At 39.0% G+C, this 23,939-nt stretch overlaps 1 protein-coding gene across 3 annotated transcripts; it reads left to right on the top strand.

The window, feature by feature from the left end:
- Nucleotides 1-1,586: 1,586 nt before the first annotated feature.
- LOC113686599 (fibronectin type III domain-containing protein) lies at nucleotides 1,587-23,677 on the top strand. Of its 3 annotated transcripts, none has more exons than XM_089207259.1 (21): nucleotides 1,587-1,987; nucleotides 5,437-5,514; nucleotides 6,743-7,090; nucleotides 7,731-8,030; nucleotides 8,892-9,003; nucleotides 9,855-10,066; nucleotides 10,468-10,612; nucleotides 11,851-11,981; nucleotides 13,072-13,344; nucleotides 13,978-14,265; nucleotides 15,037-15,348; nucleotides 16,208-16,278; nucleotides 16,913-17,272; nucleotides 17,851-18,070; nucleotides 18,613-18,912; nucleotides 19,473-19,595; nucleotides 19,961-20,137; nucleotides 20,777-20,908; nucleotides 21,085-21,169; nucleotides 21,709-21,942; nucleotides 22,567-23,677. In XM_089207259.1, the coding sequence occupies exons 1-20, from the start codon at nucleotides 1,978-1,980 to the stop codon at nucleotides 21,896-21,898; spliced, it is 3,867 nt and encodes a 1,288-aa protein (XP_089063385.1). In that variant the 5' UTR covers nucleotides 1,587-1,977; the 3' UTR covers nucleotides 21,899-21,942; nucleotides 22,567-23,677. The 3 variants fall into 3 exon arrangements, with proteins under 3 accessions (XP_089063385.1, XP_089063386.1, XP_089063387.1); XM_089207261.1 differs by lacking the exon at nucleotides 1,587-1,987 and adding an exon at nucleotides 3,763-3,937; XM_089207260.1 differs by lacking the exon at nucleotides 1,587-1,987 and adding an exon at nucleotides 3,703-3,937 and having other exon boundaries at nucleotides 21,709-23,677.
- Nucleotides 23,678-23,939: the final 262 nt, after the last annotated feature.

The raw sequence follows: 23,939 nt of genomic DNA, 5'->3' as shown, positions 1-23,939 counted from the left end.
TCGTGGACAATAGAACTTCTGGTAGTAATATCAAAGAGTTAGAATATTGATCTTTGAAAAATGTTGCTATCTTTGTCGATATTTAACGGTACAAATTCAAAGTACAATATCGAAAAGAAGGAAAAAACTTTTCGATTTTTAGGCCGTTTCGTTGTACATGTAATGAAGAAACTGAAACATAAAATGGCTCACTTGAAAAGAGTCAACGTAATCTTCATACCCTAGCGCTAGCTTCGAACAAGCTTACCAGGGCTTTATGGATCTCGGCCGTGATGTGTCTCTTACAGTATCTAAACATGACAGTTAAAACCTGATATCATCAATAATCTTGATATATGTGAGCTAGGTGTCTTGAATAACAATTGAGAAATGGATAACTTGGAGGACTTGAAGCACTCTTTAATTTTAAAGAGCTTTCTGTGCGTATATTTCCGTTTCTTTTGAGCATACGTATTTTTGCTTGTTTCCAGTATAATATGTGGTGGTCTGCTAACTATCACTAACGTGAGAAGCCACACATTATTAAAATGGGCGCGGGAAGAATGAGGTTAAGGGCAACATACATTTTTCCGCGTGATCCGTCTTCTTTCAACCTTGTGTATCTCCTGTGCTCAATATACCAGGATATCAAGTATGACGAAGCTATTTGGGGACTGAGATAGGATCATGTGCAAAGCGAAAAAAATTAATCTTATTCAGGTATGCTTAGTTTCGTACCACTTATATCACTGACAGTCTGACGGACTGCTTAGCATAACAAACGAAAAACCTGAGTACAAGAATATCGCGAAAACAAGGAAGTGAATTACGTTTGTCGTGAAACCGTCCTGGCTGAAGTGTACGTATATTCAGTTCTTACTCCAACCTGTTTTTCGGAGGTTTTCATGGTCGAGCGGCGCGCACGCAAATTCTTTTCCTGGGAGTGGACAAGATCATTCAAAACTAAATCCGGCAATCCATTGTTTGTCATTTTCCACCCATGACTGCTAACAAACCGCAGACTTCCAAACAATTAACGTCTAAATGACATGCAATCTATGAATGAAAAACACGGCATGAAGACTCCAAAATATATATATTAATTAAATTTCGAAGCTTCTGGCGAATCTTATTTGACTAGTTTAAGGATAAATTGCTATTTTTTTTTTTACGAAATAATGCTTAGGATTTGATGGCATATAGTTCAGACGTGCTCGCGCCTTAGGCTATTTTCCTGAAAGATGACAAACAACGCTGTTTACGAAATTGAAGAAGTGACACGCCGCTGGTTTGATCAGTTGTTTATCTTTGAATAAATTCTTACTTTACCGCTAACGACCATCCACCCTACTGCCATTAAAATGCCGCGTATGAAAGCCTTTCTAATTTGCGGTTTGTTCGGTGAGCAGGAGTGACTAAATGACTCTTAGTTCTGCCTAATGAGAATGTCGCAGCAAATGTTATTACACTATTAAATACATCGTCGGGCAAAGGAAGGAAGGGGGGCCTTTCACTTTCTATCATAAAAGTTAGAGGTTGTTTAAATCGAGAGAGAAAGATCAAAGCGGTCAGCCGACTCCCCACCTACCCTTCCCCCAAAAGAAAATAGAGCTTAAAGGGCCAATGGGGAAACATATGTAACTGTGAATATGAAAGCGATCTTCGCAGTAATGAACATCACTTAAGCGGTAGAGAAAATAAGGCCCGAAAAAATTCAGGTCTGTACGGGATTTGAATCCATGACCTCTGCGATTCTGGTGCCGTGTTCTACCAAATTTGAGTGAGCTTACAAGTCAGCAAGGAGCTGGTCATTGTGTTGGCGCTATAAACACGTGAAGTGATGAATCGATGACTAAGAATATATGGAAATCATATGAGTGAACTCACGCGGCGGATTAACAAATGAATATGAGAGTGATGTTCGCAGTGATGAACACAACTTAAGCAGTAGTGAAAATAAGCCCTGAAAAATTCACCTGTCTTCAAGAGCTTTCAAGCATGATAAAAGGTGGGTGAGACTTAGTTGATTCGACTTCATTTTAACATATGATTGGTTGAAAGGTGAACGCAATTTTTTTTCACCGCTACTAAGGCGTTAAAGTAAATTCAAAGTAATTCCTTTCGCCTTTGAGTGAAAATTGCTTTACCCGGCGGCCTTCGACGGTGTACATAATTGATTCATTTAAATAATCCCTTTATTAGCAAGACCAACGGCGCTGGCGCTAATTTGCTTTAACGACTTTAGATCTTTACCGCTGCCTGGAGAAAATAAACCTGGCAGGTTCTGTTGCCTACTCTGCGCAATCAATCAGTCGTGCACAACGATACAATGTTTTAAGCACTCCAGCCATCTTGCTCAATTTTTTTCCGCTTAGGCCCGACCAGGGGCCCATTGTGATGGGTTCCTGGCCCGATCGATTAACACTTCTCTCCCCCATTTTTTCCCAAAAAGATCTAAATGGGAACAAAGTTTTTATAAAATCTGGATACGCTGTTTATACGGCAAAATTTAAATATCTAGTTGAAGACTTGATTTTGAACAGAACTCGCTGTCCAATGTGAACATTGTACCTAAATTGTTTGGGTTGATGGAAAAAACATGTCTATGGCGAACGCGCACACTTAAAGCTTTTCCTAGACGCAGGCTCCCCCGGTCAATGATTTCCCTTTCATTACATTTTTATCTTTATATCATTTTTTTCCCTTTTATCATAATCTTGATTATTATCATTGCCATAAGTTTCATCATTAACGCGACCGACCCCCTACTTCCTTTCAAGAAAAGACAACGGTAAAACAAAACATTAGATAACAATGGTTTTGTGTTTCTCTGCCGCTACTACAGCGTCGTTGTTTGCTAAATTAACACTTGGATTAGGCCTGAAATTTTTTCGATATCGAAGCTGTCCAAAGATCCAACCGATCGCCAACGCTACATGACTAATTGAAAACACAGGAGGAAAGATTATTTCAGGGAATGTCAAGGAAAGATACATTATTTACCACTGTGGTTGAGTTGGAAACGGAAAAGGTCGAAGAGCATTTTCTATCAAAGAATTTTAAGTCGATGACAAATCTGTCAGTCATGACTGTTGAATGACTGCAACTTCCCTACCCATCCTTTCTGAGGCGTCACATACCCACCACGGAAATGCCTTATTCGGCAAGGGTCTGATCGACATCGTCATTTCCGCAACCGTTTTTTAATTATTTCAGTTTTCATTAGAGTGAATATTTGTGCATTTAATTATGAAATTAGTTTACTTACTTAAATTTGCTTTTCTGAAAGTTTCTTTTCCACCGATTTCTGAAACTTCCATATATGTATGTATATAAAAATTCGAAATTTGTAGACCGCATTGAGTTCAGAGGCTAGTAAATTGTCCTCAGTCGGAAATTGGTTTCTCTACAAATATCGTTCCGGTTTGCATAATAACTCTGTTCTCACAATACAGGGCACAACATAATTTGTCATCACTATCTTTGAATTTACATTTTTATTTTAAGGCATTATTGTTGCGATGGCGTTGAGGAGGAAATATTTCTATAAATTATTTCATGTGGCATGTAATTTTCTCACTTGTAAACGACACTTTCCCAATAAATGGAAACAAAAAAATACAGAATTATCTCGAATCGTGTCATCGTTTTTGCGTCTTCACCCGCTCACGTAAAAGGAAAGTGAAAAAATCTTAAGAGTCTGGGAAAGACGTCTGTTTGCCCAAAAATAGGGATTAGGTGGATCTATCGAAACGTCAACATGCGACGTCATGATCACGTGATAACAAATAACGCGCCCAGCCTAAATTCCCTACGATCCGAACGTTGATTAGCAGTAAGCAACGATTGTTTGTACTAAGAATATCAAAGCTCAGTTGGGTTTGAAGGTTTTTGGCTTCTCCAGACGATTTTTAACTTAGATATTTTATCATTTTGTTGGAAGGTGCCTTTTTGAAAGGTGAGACACGATAACTGTAAAGATTGTTGATTTGGATGCTGGCATAACAAGTTAGTTGCAAAGTCGTCTTCACAGATTTGTTGCTCGTTTGAGTGGAACGATCATACAAATCAGAAGCTTATATTATAGATTTTGGTAACATGTTGTGGATTAGTTTGTTTTTCGTTATCTTCCCTTGGCCATCGATTGATAGGAGTGCCGTGAGATAAATTCTTGAGTTAGTTATTCCCGATTTAGCTTTAAATTTGGCCGATTTGCGTTTCGAACAACTATGCAGCTGTGAAACTAGAGGTTTCAAAATCGGGAAGGATTACCTTTACTTAGGGGGACAGAATCGCAATTTTTTTTTAAATAAATGACCAAGTTTCAAGTTACATCGTAAGCTGCCCTTGTTGATAACTTAGACGAAGAATATTTTTCTAGTGTGAAATTGGAACGCAGATATACTTCCAAAGCCTACTATTGAAATTACCAACGTGGGTATGAGTCATCCGCTTGGAACACTCGATCAAAATATGACATCTCTTTTCTAAATGCGATTTCTTCGCTTGGTAGACATAAAAAGTAATTGTGGTGGATTTTGGTGGTGGATTTTGATGGCGGTGCTGCAATTGAACGTTTTCCAGCAGAGGTTAACTTTCGCTTCAATTTTCCAAATTCAAATGTAGTAATCGAGTTTGTGTTTTCGTGCCTCGAACAATTGCCAACGTCCGTCTTAAGTGCATTGACAGATGTTGGATGTGAATGATTTGATCAAGTAACCATGGCTGAATGGTAGCGGACTGTTTTGGTACCGTCGATTTCGATTTTAGTCGTGCATTAACGTTCTTTAGCGTCTTTTCATTATCTACATGTAGTGCTTGCTGGATTTCACTTTTCGTTGTCGAACATAATATTCTTTTTTGAATTTACTTTTGAATGTGACTTGGGTGCTTCCATTGTGTACTAAAATACAATGTAGTGTACTTCTCGGGCAGCTTTTCAGTGAAAATGTAACGAAATGTTGTCGGCAATTTGTCCGAAACACTTTGCGTGTCTCTGAGCATATTTTTGTTAACTAAACGTGACAGTGAGGCCTCCTGCTGTCTTCGTACTTACATTGTTGTTTTGAATATTGCAACGCATTTAACCACCGGCTGACCTCCGGAAAACACTGTTACACTTCAAAAGACGAAGGAAACATTCGAGTGTTCTTGCGCCTTCCTTACTCAAATCTCAATACAGGTCAAGAAACCCAATCACCAAATCATAATGCCGGTTTTGGTTCGACTGTTGCAGTGAAGATACCACCTGGTTATTTTCTTATGTGGATTGGATGTATCTTCTTTCCCTTTTGAACTCCAGTCAACCGGATCGGATAGTTTATGAAACAGCAAGGAACCGATTTCTCCAGGATATCATTCTCTGCCTCTGGATTAAATGCACATATTTATTTAAGTGTACAAATCTACATATATATGACAGCTCAACGTTAAGGTGAACGTTGTTTTTTCTTGTAGGCACAAGTCATCAATCCTCCACAATGCGATGTTTGGGTTTATTACTTTGGATTTTTAGCATCGCAACTCTGGCAAATGGTAATTTTTGTTGATTTTAATAAATTTACAACTGATAAAGGAACTTAATTTTTTATTTTGTGTGGATCACAGCCTGTACCTTTCACTTTTTTACTCTACTTTACCAAAATAGGTGTCAATTATCATACGAGTTTTGTAGACCAATTCTTATGTGCCAGTTATCAAATAGTGCTGCGAATGGAACAGAGTCTAGAATAGGGTAATTTGGTATTATCAACTGAGTTGATACCGTAAAGAGTTTTAAAGCTGACATTTTGGGCTTGAGCCCTTGGTCATATGCTTCGACAAAGGGCTAATTATACTTGAAACATCAGCTTTAAAACTCTTTACAGTGGCCAATTTACATCATCAACTCAGTTGATGATACTAAGTTACCCTGTTATAGTCTCCCACCAACACAGCACCATAGTTTCTTTAGAACTTATCTCCTTTATTCGGTGTCTAGAATAGTTGGGTTCAGTCGCACCTTATGGGGACTGGGCTGGGTGGTCTGGCTCATTGAGACTGCAAAAGAACATTCATAAACATAGATAAATCTGAAAGATAATATGTACCATTTAATCAATGTTATGCAAGTAAAAATACATTCTCATATCATTTTGTGTAAACTGCTAATATTGAAATGCATTGAGTAATTACAGTGCTTGTAGGAATAAAAATTGTGCAGATTTGTGTTTCATTACATGTGGTTTGATTAATGGAAGAAAGTTGTTATGAATCTTGTATGTGACTAAGTGATATTCATAAAGAAAAGGAAAGCACCAAAGATGCAAGTCTGGATAATAAAAAAATTTAGATAATCATGGTCTGGATAAGCAAGGTTTGATTGTACAATTTATGGAAATAGTTTTGTTTAGCTCTCACAGCATGGTGGCTCTTGCTTTTTAACCCTTAAAACTCCCAGAAGAGATTAACATGTAACTTCTCCCTATAATATTCATACATTATCCAGCAAACAGGTAATGAGAATACTCAGAAATTGTGATCTTGATCTAACACCAAATTCTTCTAGTAACATATAAGGAACTGTGTAACAGCTAGAGGGGAGAGTTGACAATCAGATCTTGGGAGTTTAAGGGTTTAGCAATACCAAGATGACAAGGACTTTTGTGAGGAAACAGAGAGAAAAAGTCTACCATTTGTGGTGGCTTTGAAATGGTATTTGACTGAGATAACTTTTTGGTATTGATTCAATGGATACTCATTGTGGGTGCTTTTGTGATTTCAGGTCAAAGTGTATCGCAGCCACAATCTCCCCCCCCCAGAATTGTAAATTTCTTGACAGGGAATTTGCTCAAGCCTGAAGACGTCAAGTTTGGCAAGGAATTTAATGCTGCTAAGAACTGGGGCTTCAAACTCCCATGTGATGCACAGGGTGCCAACAAATTAGAATGGAGATGGCAGCAGAATGGAACTGATATCATTTTTCCTAATGGCCAATATAATCTTGGCGATGATGGTGCATTGACTGGAAGCTACCTTTCAGCTGTAAATAGTGGGAATTACCAGTGTTTTGTTAAGGACCCCACAACCAACAAAGAAACATTCAGTAGAAAGGTCCAAGTAGCAGTAACATGTAAGTGACAACCATTTGCGATTGATCAGGTGCTGTAATTAAATTTCAGTCTCAGATGAGTGACAGGGGAAAACTTCTAATCAAAAAAGATACACAGAGGAAGGGGGCTGAGGAAATGTTTTGATGAGGCATGCATGTAAGCATCTGATTAGGGTCCTGACCATAATTTTTTGTCAAGCTGACAAATGGTTACATGAACTCTTCTGAATAGTGCTGTTGTAACATACAATTTTGTACTGCTGCCATAATTTGTCAATTTTTTGCATGAAAATATTTAAAGCAGGAGTAAAAACCCTCTGATCAGAATTTGGGAAAGTTTGCGGCAGCTGGTATCAGATTTAAAACTGAAAATGATTGGTATTTTAAGACTCACATTTTCCCTCATACCATTCAGTTTGTCTGTTGTTTCTTGGAGTTCTTATGTCGACCTTTGCTCTGATTGAATACTGTGTTTGCTTTGGTTCTTGTTTTTCAAAAAATCAAGCCTATTTTTTTTTTTGGTTCCTCATCACCACACAGAAATTGTTGAGAAAAGTGACATATTCTTGAACAAGTGTGAATGAGTACTCAAATGTTCAGCTCTACACGTACTTTGTGGAGTTGTTTGACAGTTAATGATAGGACTTTTCCTTTCCTTTAGATGTTGATGATTTTGCTAATAAAGACCCCATCCGATTGCAAGTGACTCTCGGAGATCCTTTGAAAATTGATTGCCCGCCACATGGTGGAAGTTATGGTGCTTCATATACCTGGGCAAATAAAGACAACATTCAGCTTAACAGAGATGAACATATAGCGATAACCCCAGTTGGTACACTGCATATCATGTTTCTAACTCAAGCTGATGTGGACAAAATCTCAGAATTAAAGGGAATTGCTTGTACCATTGTTGCAGCAAATTCTATCTTCGAATCTGGCCTTGTGACTTTGACTCCTCAAGGTGAAAATTGTTATCAAAATATTAATGTCTTCCTAATTTTTTGTTTTAATGTTCTCTATGCTCTACTGGCATGTGCAGAGCTCAGCTTACTAATCATAGCTTACTAGCTTACTTATACATATTGTCATCTCGTCTTTAAAATTCTATGTATACTTACAGGCTCAGATAAATATTTTTAAAAAAGCAGCAATCCAAAAAAATACTGTACAGGTGTGAGATCAAACTCAGAAGCACCACAAACTGACAGAGTATAGCATAATAATATTAGGTAGAACTGGACTAAGTGTTTCATGAAGGAGGTCAATTTCTGATTATACTCCTCCTTCGATGGAGAACTAAAACATTTTTCATGTGCATAATGGGAATGAACATGATAAATGTTAAGCCTGGTGATTTATTTGAATGAGATAGGCATGTTCGGAGAAAAAAAGATGCAATGGCCTAGCCTACCTTGAGTGTCCTGTAATACAGTGGTAAAGTCATAGCACTCTGAGTTCCTTTTTTTCTGAATAATTATTCCTGAGTCATTCACTGAATACATCACTAAGTTAATATTATCATTGTCATTATCATTCTTGTCATTATTTTTATCACCAATTCTGTCGGCATATATTGTAGTTTTAGTGTCGATCATTATTGTTTGTAGTTTTATTCATTTTATGAATAGGGAAGTGATCTTCACAGTAATAAAGTAGTGAAAGCAATATATTTTTGTCAGGCCTTAGTTTCACTTCAGTAACTGCTTAATATGTAGTGTTAATTTCTGCCAAGATGGATTTCACATTCATTTCTTTATCCGTGATTCATGCTTATGATTTTTTATATCTACAGTCATTTATTTCTCTTACGTTTGATATTTAGCTGGATCTGAGCAAAATAAAGCACCTTCCTGGGAATCATCTTCATTGTCAAAAAGTTCGGAGATAGCTGTTGAGGGAAGAAACAAGACCCTTTACTGTCTGGCCCTTGGAAGGTGATTTGTAGTTATTGATAGTTTTCTGAAAAAGATCTTTAAACTATTTCAATCCAATGGCTCTGATATCAATTGTTGCCAATTATTTTTTGTGATTTGCTCACTTACATGTAGGTATGTAGAATGTTTTTTTTTTTTGTGACAGATTTGCAAATCACTTTCTGTACCTCAGGGTGAAAGGTCTTTTTAACCCTTTAACTCCCACAAGTGACCAAGACAGAATTTTTCTTTACAATATCTATACAAAATCAACCAGATAAGTGATGAGAATGAAGAAAATTATCAATTTTGGGGTAATTAGTTGATCCAATACTAAACTCTCTGAACTAACATTATAAGAATTGTATGGCTGACAGTAAGGAGAATTACAAACTTGGTCTGGGAGGTAAATAGTTAACTGCTCAGGTTTTTTTGCTGGTGAAGCTGGTGGTGCCATTGTGCAGCAGTAATTTGTGGATTTTTGTGTTCTTGGTGACATCTAGAGCTCTATAGTGTAATTTAATTGACTGGAACTACTTTTCCCACAGAGATCCATATTTTGTCCTGCCAAGATTGTCTACAATTTTTGTACTCTCCAAGGTGTAATCTTCAGATAACTTTTCCATACTGAATTTAACCTTTTAAATTTGAGTGATTGAACATGTAACTTCTCCCTTTAATAACCATACAATCTCCACTGTGTAGGTTAGGAGAATACTCAGACATTTCTGGTAGAAGTTGTTGTCTTGATTGAACTTATTTTCACGGAAATGTGTAAGAGCTAGAGAGTAGAATTAACAATCAGATGTTAGGTATCCAGTGAGTTGTTTCTGTCTTTCTAATAACCAATTTTTATTTTTGAAAACTTCAAGACCTGCCCCAAAGATAACCTGGAAGAAAAATGGTCAGCAAATTACAAATGGCCAAAATAACTACGACATTCCAGACCTGTTCTTTGGACGACAATTGACCATCATGGATGTAAAGAAAGACGAACACGAATCTCCACAGTACTCATGTGAGGCAGAGAATATACTGAACAGTGGAAACCCTTTGAAACACAACATAGAGCTGAAAGTTGAAGGTAAGCATAATAATGTACTTGGAAAAAAGTCCTATAATTTGGTAAATACTTCCAATTAGAGCCTACTGTCACAAAGGTGTTTACCTACAGTAGCATCATCTAAGCGCATGCATTGACCAATGAGAGCTTGCATACTTTCTTCAATATTTTAAAAAGCTTTACAAGCTGTGACCATCTTCATGGCAGAGGCCGGATATCAAACAGTTTGCAACAAATTCTGCAGCAGAAGTCACAAATTTGCTGACCTGTATGTTTGATAATAGTGTCCATTTAGCAGTTTATGCTTCTTTTGTTATGTGTTGGTATGGTTTATTAATGTTGAGGTGAAGACCAAGAAATTACTGTCAGTACTGTAAGCTAATGGAGAAATTTTTACTCTCTTTTTTCCTTTTTTTGGTTAGCTGCTCCACGTTGGCGTCTCAAAGCTCCTGCAGAGAAGTTAGAGGTGGATATTCAAGGAAACGGGACATTGCTTTGTGATGTATATGCTGATCCTGTGCCATCTTTCTCATGGTATAAAGATGGAACAAGGATTGTGTCATCAAAGTAAGTAAATGCTATCTGGGCTGGGAGCTTTTATACTCGAGCATGCACTGTGTAGAGGAGGAGCCTTTCCTACATATGTACATGTAGAGTTCTTGTACACTGTGATGATTCAGCTAGTGCATCTGTTCCTATAGGTGCCCCCTTTATGGAATGATGGGTCATGGATTGAATTTTTGGTCCTTTATAAGTGCCCCCTGTTCTAATAGGTGCCCCTATTAAGCAAGCACCTTCATCCCAATAGGCACCCCTTTTCCAATAAGCACCCCTATTATGTTTGTTAGATAACACTGTAATAGTACAACTGTACATTCCCTACCACTATGGTGTGAATACTCACTGTATATTTGTTAATCTTAAAGTTTCTGCTTCTGTTGCTTTTTAATTAAACATCAAAGCTTTGTTTCACACATTGTTTTGTTTCTCCAAAAAAAAAAGAACAATTATCTTGTCCTTAATAAGTGCTCTGTTTCAAATAAGCCCCATATGGTACACATGTGTGAGGTGCACATGTACAATGTACCTCAAGAAAATGAGGGCCCTGGGCACTAGATTGAATCAACACAGTATACCAATTCATCTAAATTTCCTGATCCAGACAGGATGTTACTGAAATAATTTGTAGGACTGCATTACAGTTTTGTGTGCATTGTAGCTCAATCATTCAGACCAAAGTGAATTCTCTTAAAGAGGGAAAATTAATTTTTAAGGAAATTTCTCCAAAATTAAAAATTGATTTAAAATTTCAAGTCTCCTAAATTACCTGACTTAGACAGGAGGGTACAGAAAGTTACATTTTTAATGGATGCTTCTATTTTTATAGTTTTATTTGATTATGATTCATTGCGTCCAAGTTAGTGACTTCCTTTTGTGGGGAGGGGTTGGCACAAAGCAGAAAGGGGTGGGGGGTGGGGGGTGAGGGGGGGGGTAGGGAAGAGTTAAAGTTTAGAACTGTAGTCACAACCGTGCATCATTCATCAGTGTTGTGAAGAGGTTTCCCTTCCCTGGCGAAAAAAATGCTTACCTTGGAACATGAACATTTTGGGTAAATCTCAAATCGTTTTTGTTTTTTTGGTTTGTTGGTGTTTTTTTTTTTTTTTTTTTAAAGGAAATTTTCAGTTGGGGTGACATTTCTGCTGGGCCCCAGTTTCTGGACTTTTCTCAATTGTGAACTGACTTAGTATAGAAGTGATGAGATTATTTGAAAAAAGTTAACTCATTTCTTATCTTGAATTCCACAGTACTTATGTCAAAATAGAAAATGAAAAGTTGAGGATTGAAAATGCTCGAATGCTGGAAGATGGTGTTTACCAGTGTGTTGCAGAAAACGTCCATGGTATGGTTGTGTCATCTACTTGGATTTATATCCGCGGTGAGTAGCTTATTGTCCTGACTCTTTTGGATACATTTTGAAAGATGCTGACAAGGAGAATATGTTTAACAATCAAGAACTCCTTCAGTTTGTGATCATTTCCTTTATTCTCATGACCTTAATCAGGGCGTGAAATTAATTATTTTTTCTGATAGCCACTTGGCTCCTAAATTCTTCAAAGTGGTATCCAATTCAAAAAAAGTTGGTCGCCATTTTCAAAGACAAACAAAATATTTCTTTACGCTGTCAGCGTTCTAGATAGACCCTCCAAAATTAAGTTAGGGAAAAGATCCTTAACGTGCTACAAAGTGGACACTAAGATGGATGATATACAACATTAAAGCTCATCTAAATCCAAGATAGCGTTTAGTTATCGATCGAGATGCATGTGCTACGTTTTGGAAACAAACTTAACGAGGAAGTTTGCCGCGGGTTTATATTTGCAAATCTTTTTAATTCACTATATCTCTTGGTAAGGTTATGATGAAACATTCTAGTCGCCAATTTGGCGACTAACTTTCAGGATTTGGTCGCCAAAGTGAAAAATTTAGTCGCATTGGCGCCTGTATTAGGCGCAATTTCACGCCCTGTTAATGCGTGATTCATGCGAGGAGAAATTAGATGCTAATCATCCAGGGATCAAAGCGTTGATAGCCTCTTAAAATTTTCTGTCCGTCTTCTTACCGTAAGATAATTGTAAAAAATCAGTTTGTTTTATTTTCAGAATTTTACTACCATAGAGCAAACGGTTCGTATTAGAGGACTGTATCGTATGCTTCGACTGTAAAACAATCTGTATGTATCATTTCTAAACCAAGTTACTCAAACTCCTTTTTGGGTCCTATAACCTTTTACACCCTAACATCAATCTGTAAGTTCTCCATACTGTTGACTTTACATTTCCTAAGGTGCTGACAAGGAGACTCTGTTAAACAATCAAAAGCTTTGGTTGGCGATCATTTTATTCATTCCCATGACTTACATGAGTGATTCAGGGTGAAATTAGATGTTACTCACGCGTAGGGGTACAAAGGGTTTTCGAAATGAAATTTATACATTTAAATGATTGTGATTTTCAATGTTTTTTCAGCTAAAAAACCAACGTTTGACCCAACTAGTGGTCCGTTTTACCTATTCAAGAATAGTCAAGGCGTTCTTAAATGCGAACCAGAAGCAGCACCTCCTCCAACCTTCAAGTGGTACAGGAAGGGTACGGAGCTCACAACAGGCGGGCGCTACACAGATCAGAAGGATGGCGTCTTGTTGATCAATGATGTTACTGACGATGATGCGGGCGATTATCGTTGTGTAGCCAAGAACTTCTTGGCTGAGGCTGAATATAAAGGATTTGCGACTGTTTATGGTAAGAAAAACAGTATACTACACAGTGCCGTAGGACCGCTCTCGATTATCGCCCTACGAATTACACGTGCATCAAGCCGTGTTTTCGTGGGAATTGTGCGCGCTTTCATTCGCGTGTAGGAGAGTGGTACGCGTTTGGTGGCTGAATTACATACAAATGTAGTCAATCAATCCTTAATTCCAATGAGGGCTGTAAGAAGCCTATCTATACTCGAACAGGAAGGAAAAAGGGGTTTTTTTTGTTTTAAGGAAGAATTTTAAGGAAGTTTGAAGAGGAAGTTTGGAAAGGGGTATCTGCGACAACCTTGACGCCAACAGCCTGTAATCATTAAACGCGGAAAAAATAGCCAATTTTCATTTTGCGGAAAGGAAGAATTGAAGCAATTTTAGTTCTGTTGATCCAACCTTGTCAATTCCAAGATCTCGATGATAATTCTCCTTATAGTATGCCATACAATTTTTATGTTGTTAGTTTTAAGAATTTGGTACTGGGTCAACTCGTAATCCCCCAATTGACATTTTTCTTTATTCTCATCACGTGCCTGCTTGATGTTGTATCGGTATTGCGAGGAGAAGTTATGTGTTGGTCACTCATGGGAGTTAAAGGGTTAATCTGTTATTTTCTTTACTACAGAAAGAACAAGAATTACAGTTCGACCGGAGGACAAGATTGTTCCGGAACGCGTCAATATCGACCTCCGTTGCCGCGCAGAGTTCGATAAAAGACTGGAACTAAAGTACTACTGGAAGAGAGATGATGCAATTATTAAATTCAACTCCAAGATGGAATGGCTGGAAGGAGAAAACGTTTTAAAAATCTCCGATATAAGTGTTAACGATGCTGGCGTTTACACCTGTGTCGCTTACACACCTGAACCTAAGAAGTCGGAAGACCAGGCGTCAGCCACAGTTAACATTAAAGGTTTGTTCTTATCAATGCATCGATCAATTCTAAGCTTCAACTTCCCCCCTACCCCCGTAAACTCCCTTCCCCCCCCCCTCCCCCGGCCGAGCATTTTAACTTCTGAATAAAGATTCGTCAGATTTCCGCCATGCAAGAATGAGATCTTTTCCTGTTAAATAGCTAAGGCGTTTCTCGAAGTTTGCAAGATCCCCAGAACAAATTCTGAACATAGAATCAATTCACTCATCGAAACACGTCTCTGGTACATGAAACTCAGTTATGCATTTAGTTGCACTTTAAAGTGGGAGCTGTTTCAATTTTCTTTGTGGTATTTCAATTCTTTTAGTATTTTTGTTAGTGGCACCTGTGGTACTGGTAGCCAGCTAAGAAAGGCAGAACAATCGACAGTTTTTGCGGGCCACTGATTGGTCAATTTAGCGGGCTTATTTCGTTGAATGGCCCGCTGAATTGGTTTGGTTTTTTTTTTTTTTTTAGTTGAACTAAATTGATTTTTTTTATCTGAAAATTTCCCCCTCTGTTTGAACCAGTGAATGTAGTGGATATCTTTCAAACATATTGTGCCAAGCGGGAAAAAACTTAGTCCGTAACTACTAGTACAGACCTCGAACTCGGTTGACAAGAGGTTACTATTTGCAGATCTGGAATCAGCCAATTTACGCTATCAACTCAGCTGATAACACTAAATTACCCTGTTATACTCTCCCGCCGAAGTAGCACTGCAGTTTCTTTAGAAACTTACCCTCCTTTATTCATGTTTTTTTCCATCAGGAGTTCCATTTCCTCCAACCAACCTCGAAATAAATGAGGAAACGTGCATCAATCGGACAACAGTACTCAAATGGACAACCACCGCTTCAAATGATGCTCCCATTCTACACTTCCTGATTGAACAGGAATCGAATCATGAACCAGATGTGTTCATTTTCCTCCACAATGTAACAAATCCTAATGCAACATCTGTCGTGCTTAACCTTACTGGCTGGTCGACCTTGCGCTTCCGCATGAGAGCTGTGAACAGCTTTGGCCCAAGTCGCCCTAGTTTACCCACAGGGGCTGGAATTTGTAGAACATCTCAGTCAGGTGTGTTTGTGTTTCTGTGTGCTAGTCGAACGTAGGGCATGCGCGAGGGGATCAATTTTGGGCGCCAATTTCCCGCGCTAAGTTTCTAAGTACAACATACCAAGCCACAACTGCTGTTTCGCTAGATAGAAACCTGTAAAAGGAAACAGAAGAGGGGAAAAAGGAAAACTCTAGAATTTTCAAACACAAAACTTATTCAAATACGGGTATCCTGTTAATTGACCATTTTGTTTTGAGCTTTACCAAAAAAGTTATTATGCTTCACGTACATCGTGATTTGATGGCTTGTGTGGTTGTATGTACAGGATTTTGCGCAATAGCAATGATTTAATGACCTACTACATCAGCATCCTGTGTTGAAAATGTCAATTTGTTTTAAAATTAAGTTCAAACTAATATGTACTTAACTAAATAACTTTGCATTCGAACAAGTTAAGTGTTCTCTTCTCTCTTGCTTTTGTATCCTTAACCCTTTACATCCTAACATCAGAATGCAAAATCTCCATAATCTTCTCTATACATTTCCCAAGGTGCTGACAGGGAGGATTTGTTTAACAATCAAGAGCTTCTTTAGTTGGTGATCATTTCCTTTCTTCTCGGATTCGGGGATGATGTGCGGAGAAATTAGGAGCTAATCACTCTTAGGGGTTAAAAGGTTAAGCGCAGGTTTTCTTTGGCATCTGACCGCAGTGTAGATGCTCCTCAAGGCGCATATGCTCCCTTGTAGCTTGTGCTTCGTGTGATTTTCGTCTAGAGTGCGATTAATGGTGCAGAGGTACTGTAGATAATTATACAGCACCTTGAATTAGGCAAGAAAGAAAAATAAATAGATATTGATCCATGTCTGCTTTCCTTACAGCTCCAGAGAAATTTCCAGAGAACTTGCGTGGAGTACCAAAGAGGGCCGGTGAACTTGATATTGCTTGGACGGTAAGTACCTTTTGATTGGCCGAATCTCACTGCGTGACCTGAAAATAATTGCTTATAGATGATGTTTTGCCCATACACTTCGGGGTTTTCTGGAAGTGTGAGGGTCCAACTCGCTGTAGCTCATACAATTTCGAACTGGCAAGTGGACAAGTGTTTTGTCAGGCCACCGGCAAATTTTGTATCGCACAAGAAGCGCAATTGGTCGCACCAAAAGATTACTGGTAAATTGTGACCTCAATTTCTCTTTGGACCAAGAAATTGCTGCTTTGTAAATTCCTTCAATGGTATTGCAATAATTGCACGATTTTTCACGAGTATTTTTTACATTAAAGTAGGCGGCTAAAATGTGAAGACTAACCGGTGTTTTTGGACGGATTGATTGATTTCAATTGAGTGTAGAAAGTATTCCTAGGTTGCTTCATTATTTGCTCTACTTAGCACCATGATTGGTCACCAGAAAGCGCAACAAAAAATTCGCGTCATAGACACTTTAAAGGTGTATTGACAGTTATGATTACTTTGGTTCTAGCTTTACGACATTCAATCGAAAAGTTATACATTTTAGAGCTTGCACCGTTTTCATCTGAACTGAAATAGTAGTCAGTATTTGTAAGAAATCATTTTAAATTGACAGCCTATGCCGAAGGTCTATTGGAACGGTCCTGGGTTTTACTATATATTGGACTACAGAAAAGTCGTAGAATCGGCGAATGAAGATTCTCCTGATCAATGGAAAGACGCCAGACTGCCTGATCAAGCTTCAACCTTTAAAGTCGACAATCCTGGGTACTATGAGCTTTGGGAGTTTAGAATTCGCGCCGGAAACAACTTGGGCCCAGGACCCTTCAGCGCCATCGAACGATCCCGTTCTGGCCAAGATCCACCTGAGGGACAACCAAAGAACGTAGCGGTGCAGATTGTACAGGCACGCAGTGCGAAGCTTTCATGGGAGCCTGTTGCTGCCCCGTCCAGAGGAAGTGTCGATGGATATAGGGTAAGGGACTTAAAACACTTAAATCCCAAGATCTAATAGTTAATTCTGTCCTCAAGCTGCTACCATATCCTTATAAATTAGTTACGAGAATTTGGTGTTGGATCATGATGACAACCTTGCCTGAAACGAACCTGATAATTTCTGAAGTGGAAAGAATAAAAGATAACAATCTTAACAATCTTTAAACAGATTCACATTACGTAGATTTACTTAAATGTTGAATGAAACTTGATTGTGTCGACTCGAAACTCCACCCTCGATTGTTAAGAAGTTCGAGAATCGAAATTTAAGTTGCGAGGTTCGATTATCGTTGACTGTGAAAAAGTTAATCGCGCGTCAAGTTCTATGTATCTCGATTCGATAATATTTCAAATACCTCCAAACATTTTTAAACTTTACCTAAGCTTCGATAATCAAAGTTTCGAGGAACATGAATTCATGATCCATTGGGTCTCAAGTCTTGAGCGTTGATTCTCGAGTCTCGAGGAACTTTTAACTAGCACCTGAGCAGCACTGCAGTTCCTCTGATAATCTCTGGAGGTTTCTTTCTTATCTTTTCTCGTGTTAAAAATTTGCAGATTTTTTACTGGGGCACAAGCCTCCTGGCAAATGCAAGGAGAAGAAGACGAGCCATTCCAAGCTATGCGAACTCTACTGATGTCAAGGGGCGAACAACTTCTGAAACGACAGTTTTCGACCTGAAACCCTACACCTCGTACACAATGGCAATCAAAGCTTTTAACAGCGGAGGGGAGGGCCCAGCGAGTGATGAAATAGATCTTGCAACACTGCAGGATGGTATGTTTAAACAAACTTGCGATAGTTTAATTTGTTTTGTTTAAGTGGAATTTGGAATGAGGAACTAGAGCTAGGGAATTTTTATCATTTTAGCTACCTGAAAGTCATCGAATAGACTGAGATTTCAAATTAGGCTGAAGTCAACTTAGGCGAGTGCAGTTCAGCGGTTTTACCCATGGAGGCTGTTAGGAGGCTTACAGGGAAATTTAAGTTGCTTGCTTTGTTGTCCGCCTTCAGACGCTTTTGACCAGGTTCCAGGTTCTCGTTATAAGCGCTGCTGGATGGGCGTTTATCCGTCCGAGGAAAAATTTGAGATGAGTCGTGGAAATGTTTGCTAGGAGTCTGCTAGAGCCCTCTCCGACTTCTCGCCGGTTTGCGTAGCTCATGTCCTCATAATTTTCCGCGGACGAAGAAACGCCCGTGCCGAAAAGCTAATATTAAATGAGGGCCGGCTCACGGGATAATTGCTCCCCTTTTGCGTTGCACCCATCTCCATTATTAAAAACTCATTTTTCACTTCTGTTGAAACTTGACCTCCGCAGTTCCTGGACGCCCGGCAGATGTGAAAGTGTTCGCATTTGCGTTGTATATCCTGATCACGTGGAAATCACCTACAGAACCTAATGGAATCATTACAAATTACCAAGCGGGATCTGCTAAGTACACTGGTTCAGAGCCTAAGGATACTCCAGTGGAGATGACACAGCTAGCAGCGTCGAAGAGGAGGCACCTTATTGGACAACAAGAAGAACTGACAAACTATGTTGTCGAAATACGAGCCAAGACCGAACCGGGTTACGGTGAAAGTGTAAGAGTAGCCACAAGAACAGTCAAAATTTCTCGTAAGTCACGACAAATTTGGAAAATCTTTTTGATTACAGTGACCTATCTCGTAAGTAGACACCCACGGAAGCTGAAAAGAGTGTGCGTTAGTAGGACTGACTACTTACGGGAATTATTTATACGAGGGTAGATGTCCATTTACGGAAGTGTTTTATGTTGGACTCTTGTTAATGTCAAACGAACGGAAAGCTTGCGCTCCTGCAGACAGATGGAGAATTGACAAAACCGACCTTCACTGCTCTTTTGCTCTGTCAAAGTCAAATTTTTGTTGATTTGCAAATTCAAGACCACCTAACCGTCCAGAGTCATTTAATAACCGTTGGATGTCCGCTTACGAGAGAACATGATCAAAAGAAAAATCAAATTTTCAATTTGAAAAGTGTTCGCGTCCGCTTACGGGAATGTGTAAATACAGAGTTTGACTGAGGAGCAAAAAATGGGAATTGAAAAAAGTGTCCGTAGTAGAACTGCCCGCTTACGAGAGTGTTCTTCATGGAAGAGTTGACTTCACTCGCACGATGATGATAAAATTAATCTTATTTATATTTTTCATTCACAGCACCGGCCAAACACAATGCTCCCACGGTTGAACCAACAGGAATCGACAAAGTCAGGGTTATTTGCGAGATCGCTGTTGGTGGAGGATATACACATGAATTCCTGGTTCAGTATAAACAGAAATGTAAGTTGCATCCTTGCATCAGTATGCATATCTTTACACATTATTTAGGTTTCTCTTTAGGAGAATTTGCTTAACTATCGAAGCGGTAACGCTTAAAAATTTACGTTTAAATTTACGTTTCAACACAGCTGCTAGAACAAGAGTATCTTGTAATGATACACCGCCAACGCAGCGCCACAGTTTGTTTAGAAAGTAGCCCCCGTTTTTACAGGAGTAATAAACTGATTTGAAGATAGAAATAAGAGAGATGGTAAGCTTTGAGCTCGGTAAAGAAATAGAGAAAGATTGTCCCACACTCGTCACAAGACGAAAAAAAACATCTTTCTCTTTAAGCTGATTTGTTTATTTGTCTCTCTTTTTGTTAGTGGAGGGTGAAGAGTTTGTGAACTCATCTTGGATTAATTACTTGGGTGGCGACTTGGATCTGGAGATTGGTAATCTGGAGTCTGCCTTGTACCAGTTTAGGACCATCGGCAGAAATGATCAGGGAGAAAGTCCGCCGAGTGACATCACTGAAGCCAGACCCATCCCGGGAATTGTGGGTAAGTGCTATACATACTTAGTATGAGACTTGGGCACCGGCGGAATGTCAGAGAAATCTGACACAGTGCCGCGTGGGGGGAGGGGTGAGGGGGAGGGGGGGTGAGGGGGAGGGGGAGTGGAGTGAAGGTTAACTTGCGATGTTGGGGAAGTAGAAATGCTCGTATTCGAAACTGGGATTAGTTCCAGTCTCTAAGCTCGAGTAGTTTTGACCTAACTTCTGCTATGATAAGGAGTTTTTGACCATATATCACGAGAGCGAGAGACAAAGAAGAGAGAAAAAAAGAGAGAAAAACAGGAAAAATTTAGTTGCTGCCCCTGAGGGCTGGAACCTCAACCACTTCCTATTTCGCGGTGAGATTAGCTTGTGTAGCCGACGTTTTTGTGTATCTTTTGAAGTGTTGAACCGTGGCGAAGTCGCAAGAGGTTTGAGACGGAGAATACAGGTTTTTCTCCTCAAACCTTTGTTGCGTGTGCCCTTAGAACTTATCGACAGATATACGTTGTTTCTTCGGGGACCCCTATCATCTCTTTCACCCCCTCTCCCCCCCCCCCCCCCCCCGACCCCCAGCTAAGAAGAAGGAAACAACCGGCAGTTCCGAGTGCTTTGAGTCTGACGTTTTCTTTCTTTCTCACTACAGCTGGCAAGAGATCAACTACTCCTATACACCAGAGCGCTTGGTTTATTGCCTTGTTGGTTCTTATTGCCTTTCTCCTCATTGTGCTGCTTATATTTGTCCTTTACACCCGTCGCCGTGGATCAAAATACCCAGGTAAGACAATAATGGTAATTGAAGTGAGGGGAGTCTGACATCATGTTCTATTGAAGGCGAAAATACTCAGCTCCTTTTTCGTTGATGCTGAAATGGATAACAATGAAAACAAACTTGATTGTGTCTTTAACACCAGATACTCATGCAAAGCCTTAATTTGTTTTATTTCTCTTAAGTTGGTAAACGCGAGAAGAAACGAGCCGCTCAACTCATCGACCGGGAATCATTCGATGAAGAAGAAGGTCCTTACCAACACCAAGGGTAAGCGCATGCCAGGAATAATATATATTTTTGCCTTGAAAGACTTACAGGAAAGAAGTTCTCATTTTCTATTTTAAGGTACACATACGCATTTGAGAAAATGAACTTCAATTACTTGAGAGCAACACTGACAAAGAAGATCTTGCGCGCAATCGTCTTTAATGGAACGAAATTTTGACGTGTTTCTTTCTTTGGAATCGTCAGCTGCTTTGTACAGAGCTTCATTTTTTGCAATTTAAGTGTGTAGGTCTTAATATTGGTTTGTACCGCGAACACATCTACAGCGCATGCGCTTATCTGTTCGGTGGTCGTCTTTCCTAATAGATTAAAGGGTTTACTTGATTGGGTTTTACCTCAGTTATCCACATAGTTTTTAGGGAAAGAGAGGGACCTTGAGGATTAAAGGTCCAGAGCTCGAGTCCAAAGCGGTAAGCAGTAGGTCAGCGAGTTTTCGATTTGATTTCGCTTAGATGGGTTACCAAAAAATGGAATTTTTACATCTGTGCTGAATAATGAATGACTTATCTTGTCTTTTTTAGGGATGAAAATCCCCCACCCTACCAGAGTCAGGGCTCATTGGATAAACGGGATAGTGACCGGGATAGCCTGGACGACTACGGCGAGGGACCACAGTTCAACGAAGATGGGTCTTTTATAGAGGAATATGGTGACGAGAAAAAACCACAAGCGGACGAGAAAGACCAGTCTGCATTTGCGACATTCGTTTGAGGACATTTCTGTAGTGTACCAGTGTTGTTTGGTGATCCCAAAAAGTAAGCTGGGTACAGTTTTTCAATCATGATCTTTGAAAGCTTAAGACCGCTGACTCAGTAGTCAAAGAAAACGCTTAGTTAAAAGGACGAATTGTGGCTCGTCCCCAATCGTAAATGGCTGTTCTGATAGAAGACATTCAACCAGTCTTAGGGTAACTACTAATGCGACGGCGATTCTTAGCACCCTCTTTTTTTTGTAGAAGACGTTTTAGATGACGTAACCCTTTAACTCCCAAACTCTGATCGTTAATTCTCTCCTTTAGATTCCAAAAAATTTCCTTTTAAATAAGTTACGAGAATTTAATGTTTGGGAGTTTAAGGGTTAAACGTCTCAGATGTGAAAACAGTCAGAGCCATTAACGGAATATTTGGCGACTTTAAACTTATCAATTTTGTTGTTTTCAATGAATTTGAGTTTCTAAAACGAATTGTTAAAAAATCAGTGTCGTTAGGTACAGTTTCAAATTAACTCCAGAAAGCTCTCTGAGAAAAGAAATTAGTGGCGATACGTGGCAGTACGTCGCAAACTGAATGCTTATCATTTGCTTGTAAGAGCTGTTAGAAGTTCGACCTCGTTTGAGGACGGTAAATGAATATTCGAATCGTATTTTATTTTGCTTTAAGTTTCGAAGATGCGCTCAAGGTGTGTCAAAGAACAACGGGCAACCGTGAAATGACGCGAAGGAAAAGCTGTGTTAGCCCGTCCATCGTATCTAGACTGCATTTGTTTTAGTTCTTTATTGCGAGTCGCCGGTCGCCAGTCTGATAGCAGGAAAAACAGGAAGAGGTGTTTCTTCCAAGAGAAGTCCAGTTAGGTTAAAATTCTGTTCAATTTGTTTTCACACGTTGTTAAGAAGCAGCAGGCAAAAGTCAGCATATTTATTCTAATTATTGAAAGTGATAGAGTGTAAATTGAAGCCAAAATTCGTAGTTAGTCGTACTGTCGAATGCTCTGTGCATTGTTAAGTCAGTTGTAAAGAAGTTAGGTTGATCTTGGACTGTAATTTTGTTTGTTTCGGTGACGCATTTGAGGGGCTTCGTTTCAATTTTTATTCGTGGTAGGGTGGCGGTTTATATTCCTTTTTTTTTTAATTCATTCAATGCGTACCTTTTGCTATTGAAAAAAGTACCTTCTTGTAAAGTTTGATTTCTTCCTTTTTATTCACGACGAAGCAATGTATGATAGAAAATCACAGTGTTTTTATACTGATCAACCTGCACGTCATGAATTTCTTATTTCCTTTTGGAGCGTGTCTTGGTTTCACTCAACTTGGTAGTATCCAGCAGAGTTAATAGATAACATTAAAGAAGTATCATTTCATTTCACCGCCATCTACCAGCGTACGTTAGACCACTGTGATATAGTTACATATCTTGTGGTTAGATAAATAACCTAACATTGTCGTTTATTTCTGATCCTCAATTTTAAGTTGCGGTTCTTCTATTATTTTTAAGTTTTTACGATGTCATCGAGCAGATTTCACCGGAAAGTAGCAGCATTCTGGGAATGTATTTCCCGTCCCAGTCAACCCTCACCCCCTCCTCCCCCAGACTTTATAACGTTCCCGTCAAGGAAAAACGTTTTTTAAAAAAAAAAAACGCCCCATCCTCCCGTTGTCGAAAAGTAGCTGTTACTTGAAGGTGTTCATACTCTGGTTATTTAATAAGGGATGTAAATGTTCTTTTAAAAATAGGGAACTGTTGTTTTATAGAAATAAAGTTGTTTGAGCTTGTAGCCTGTTCGCCCTTTTTTTGCTGAGAAGCTTTTGGTGTATCAGTTTTACAATTTGAAGCTCTGCAGTATTTTTGGAGCACAGATCTGATTACAACTCTTCCTTCGTGTTGTAACACATCTTTTAAATTAGCAAGGAGTATTCGATGTCATGTCAAGTTAAAACCCTGAGTTTTCCGCTGATGATGAGTTAGTCTCTTCTCATCACCCAATCGCTTGGCAAAGCATCGATATTATCAAGAGAAGTTAACACATTTGTCACTTT

This window comes from Pocillopora damicornis, chromosome 5 (assembly GCF_964200805.1).
Source record: "Pocillopora damicornis chromosome 5, jaPocDami1.2, whole genome shotgun sequence".
Classification (NCBI taxonomy): Eukaryota; Metazoa; Cnidaria; class Anthozoa; order Scleractinia; family Pocilloporidae; genus Pocillopora; species Pocillopora damicornis.
This window is presented reverse-complemented; position numbering and strand designations above follow the sequence as displayed.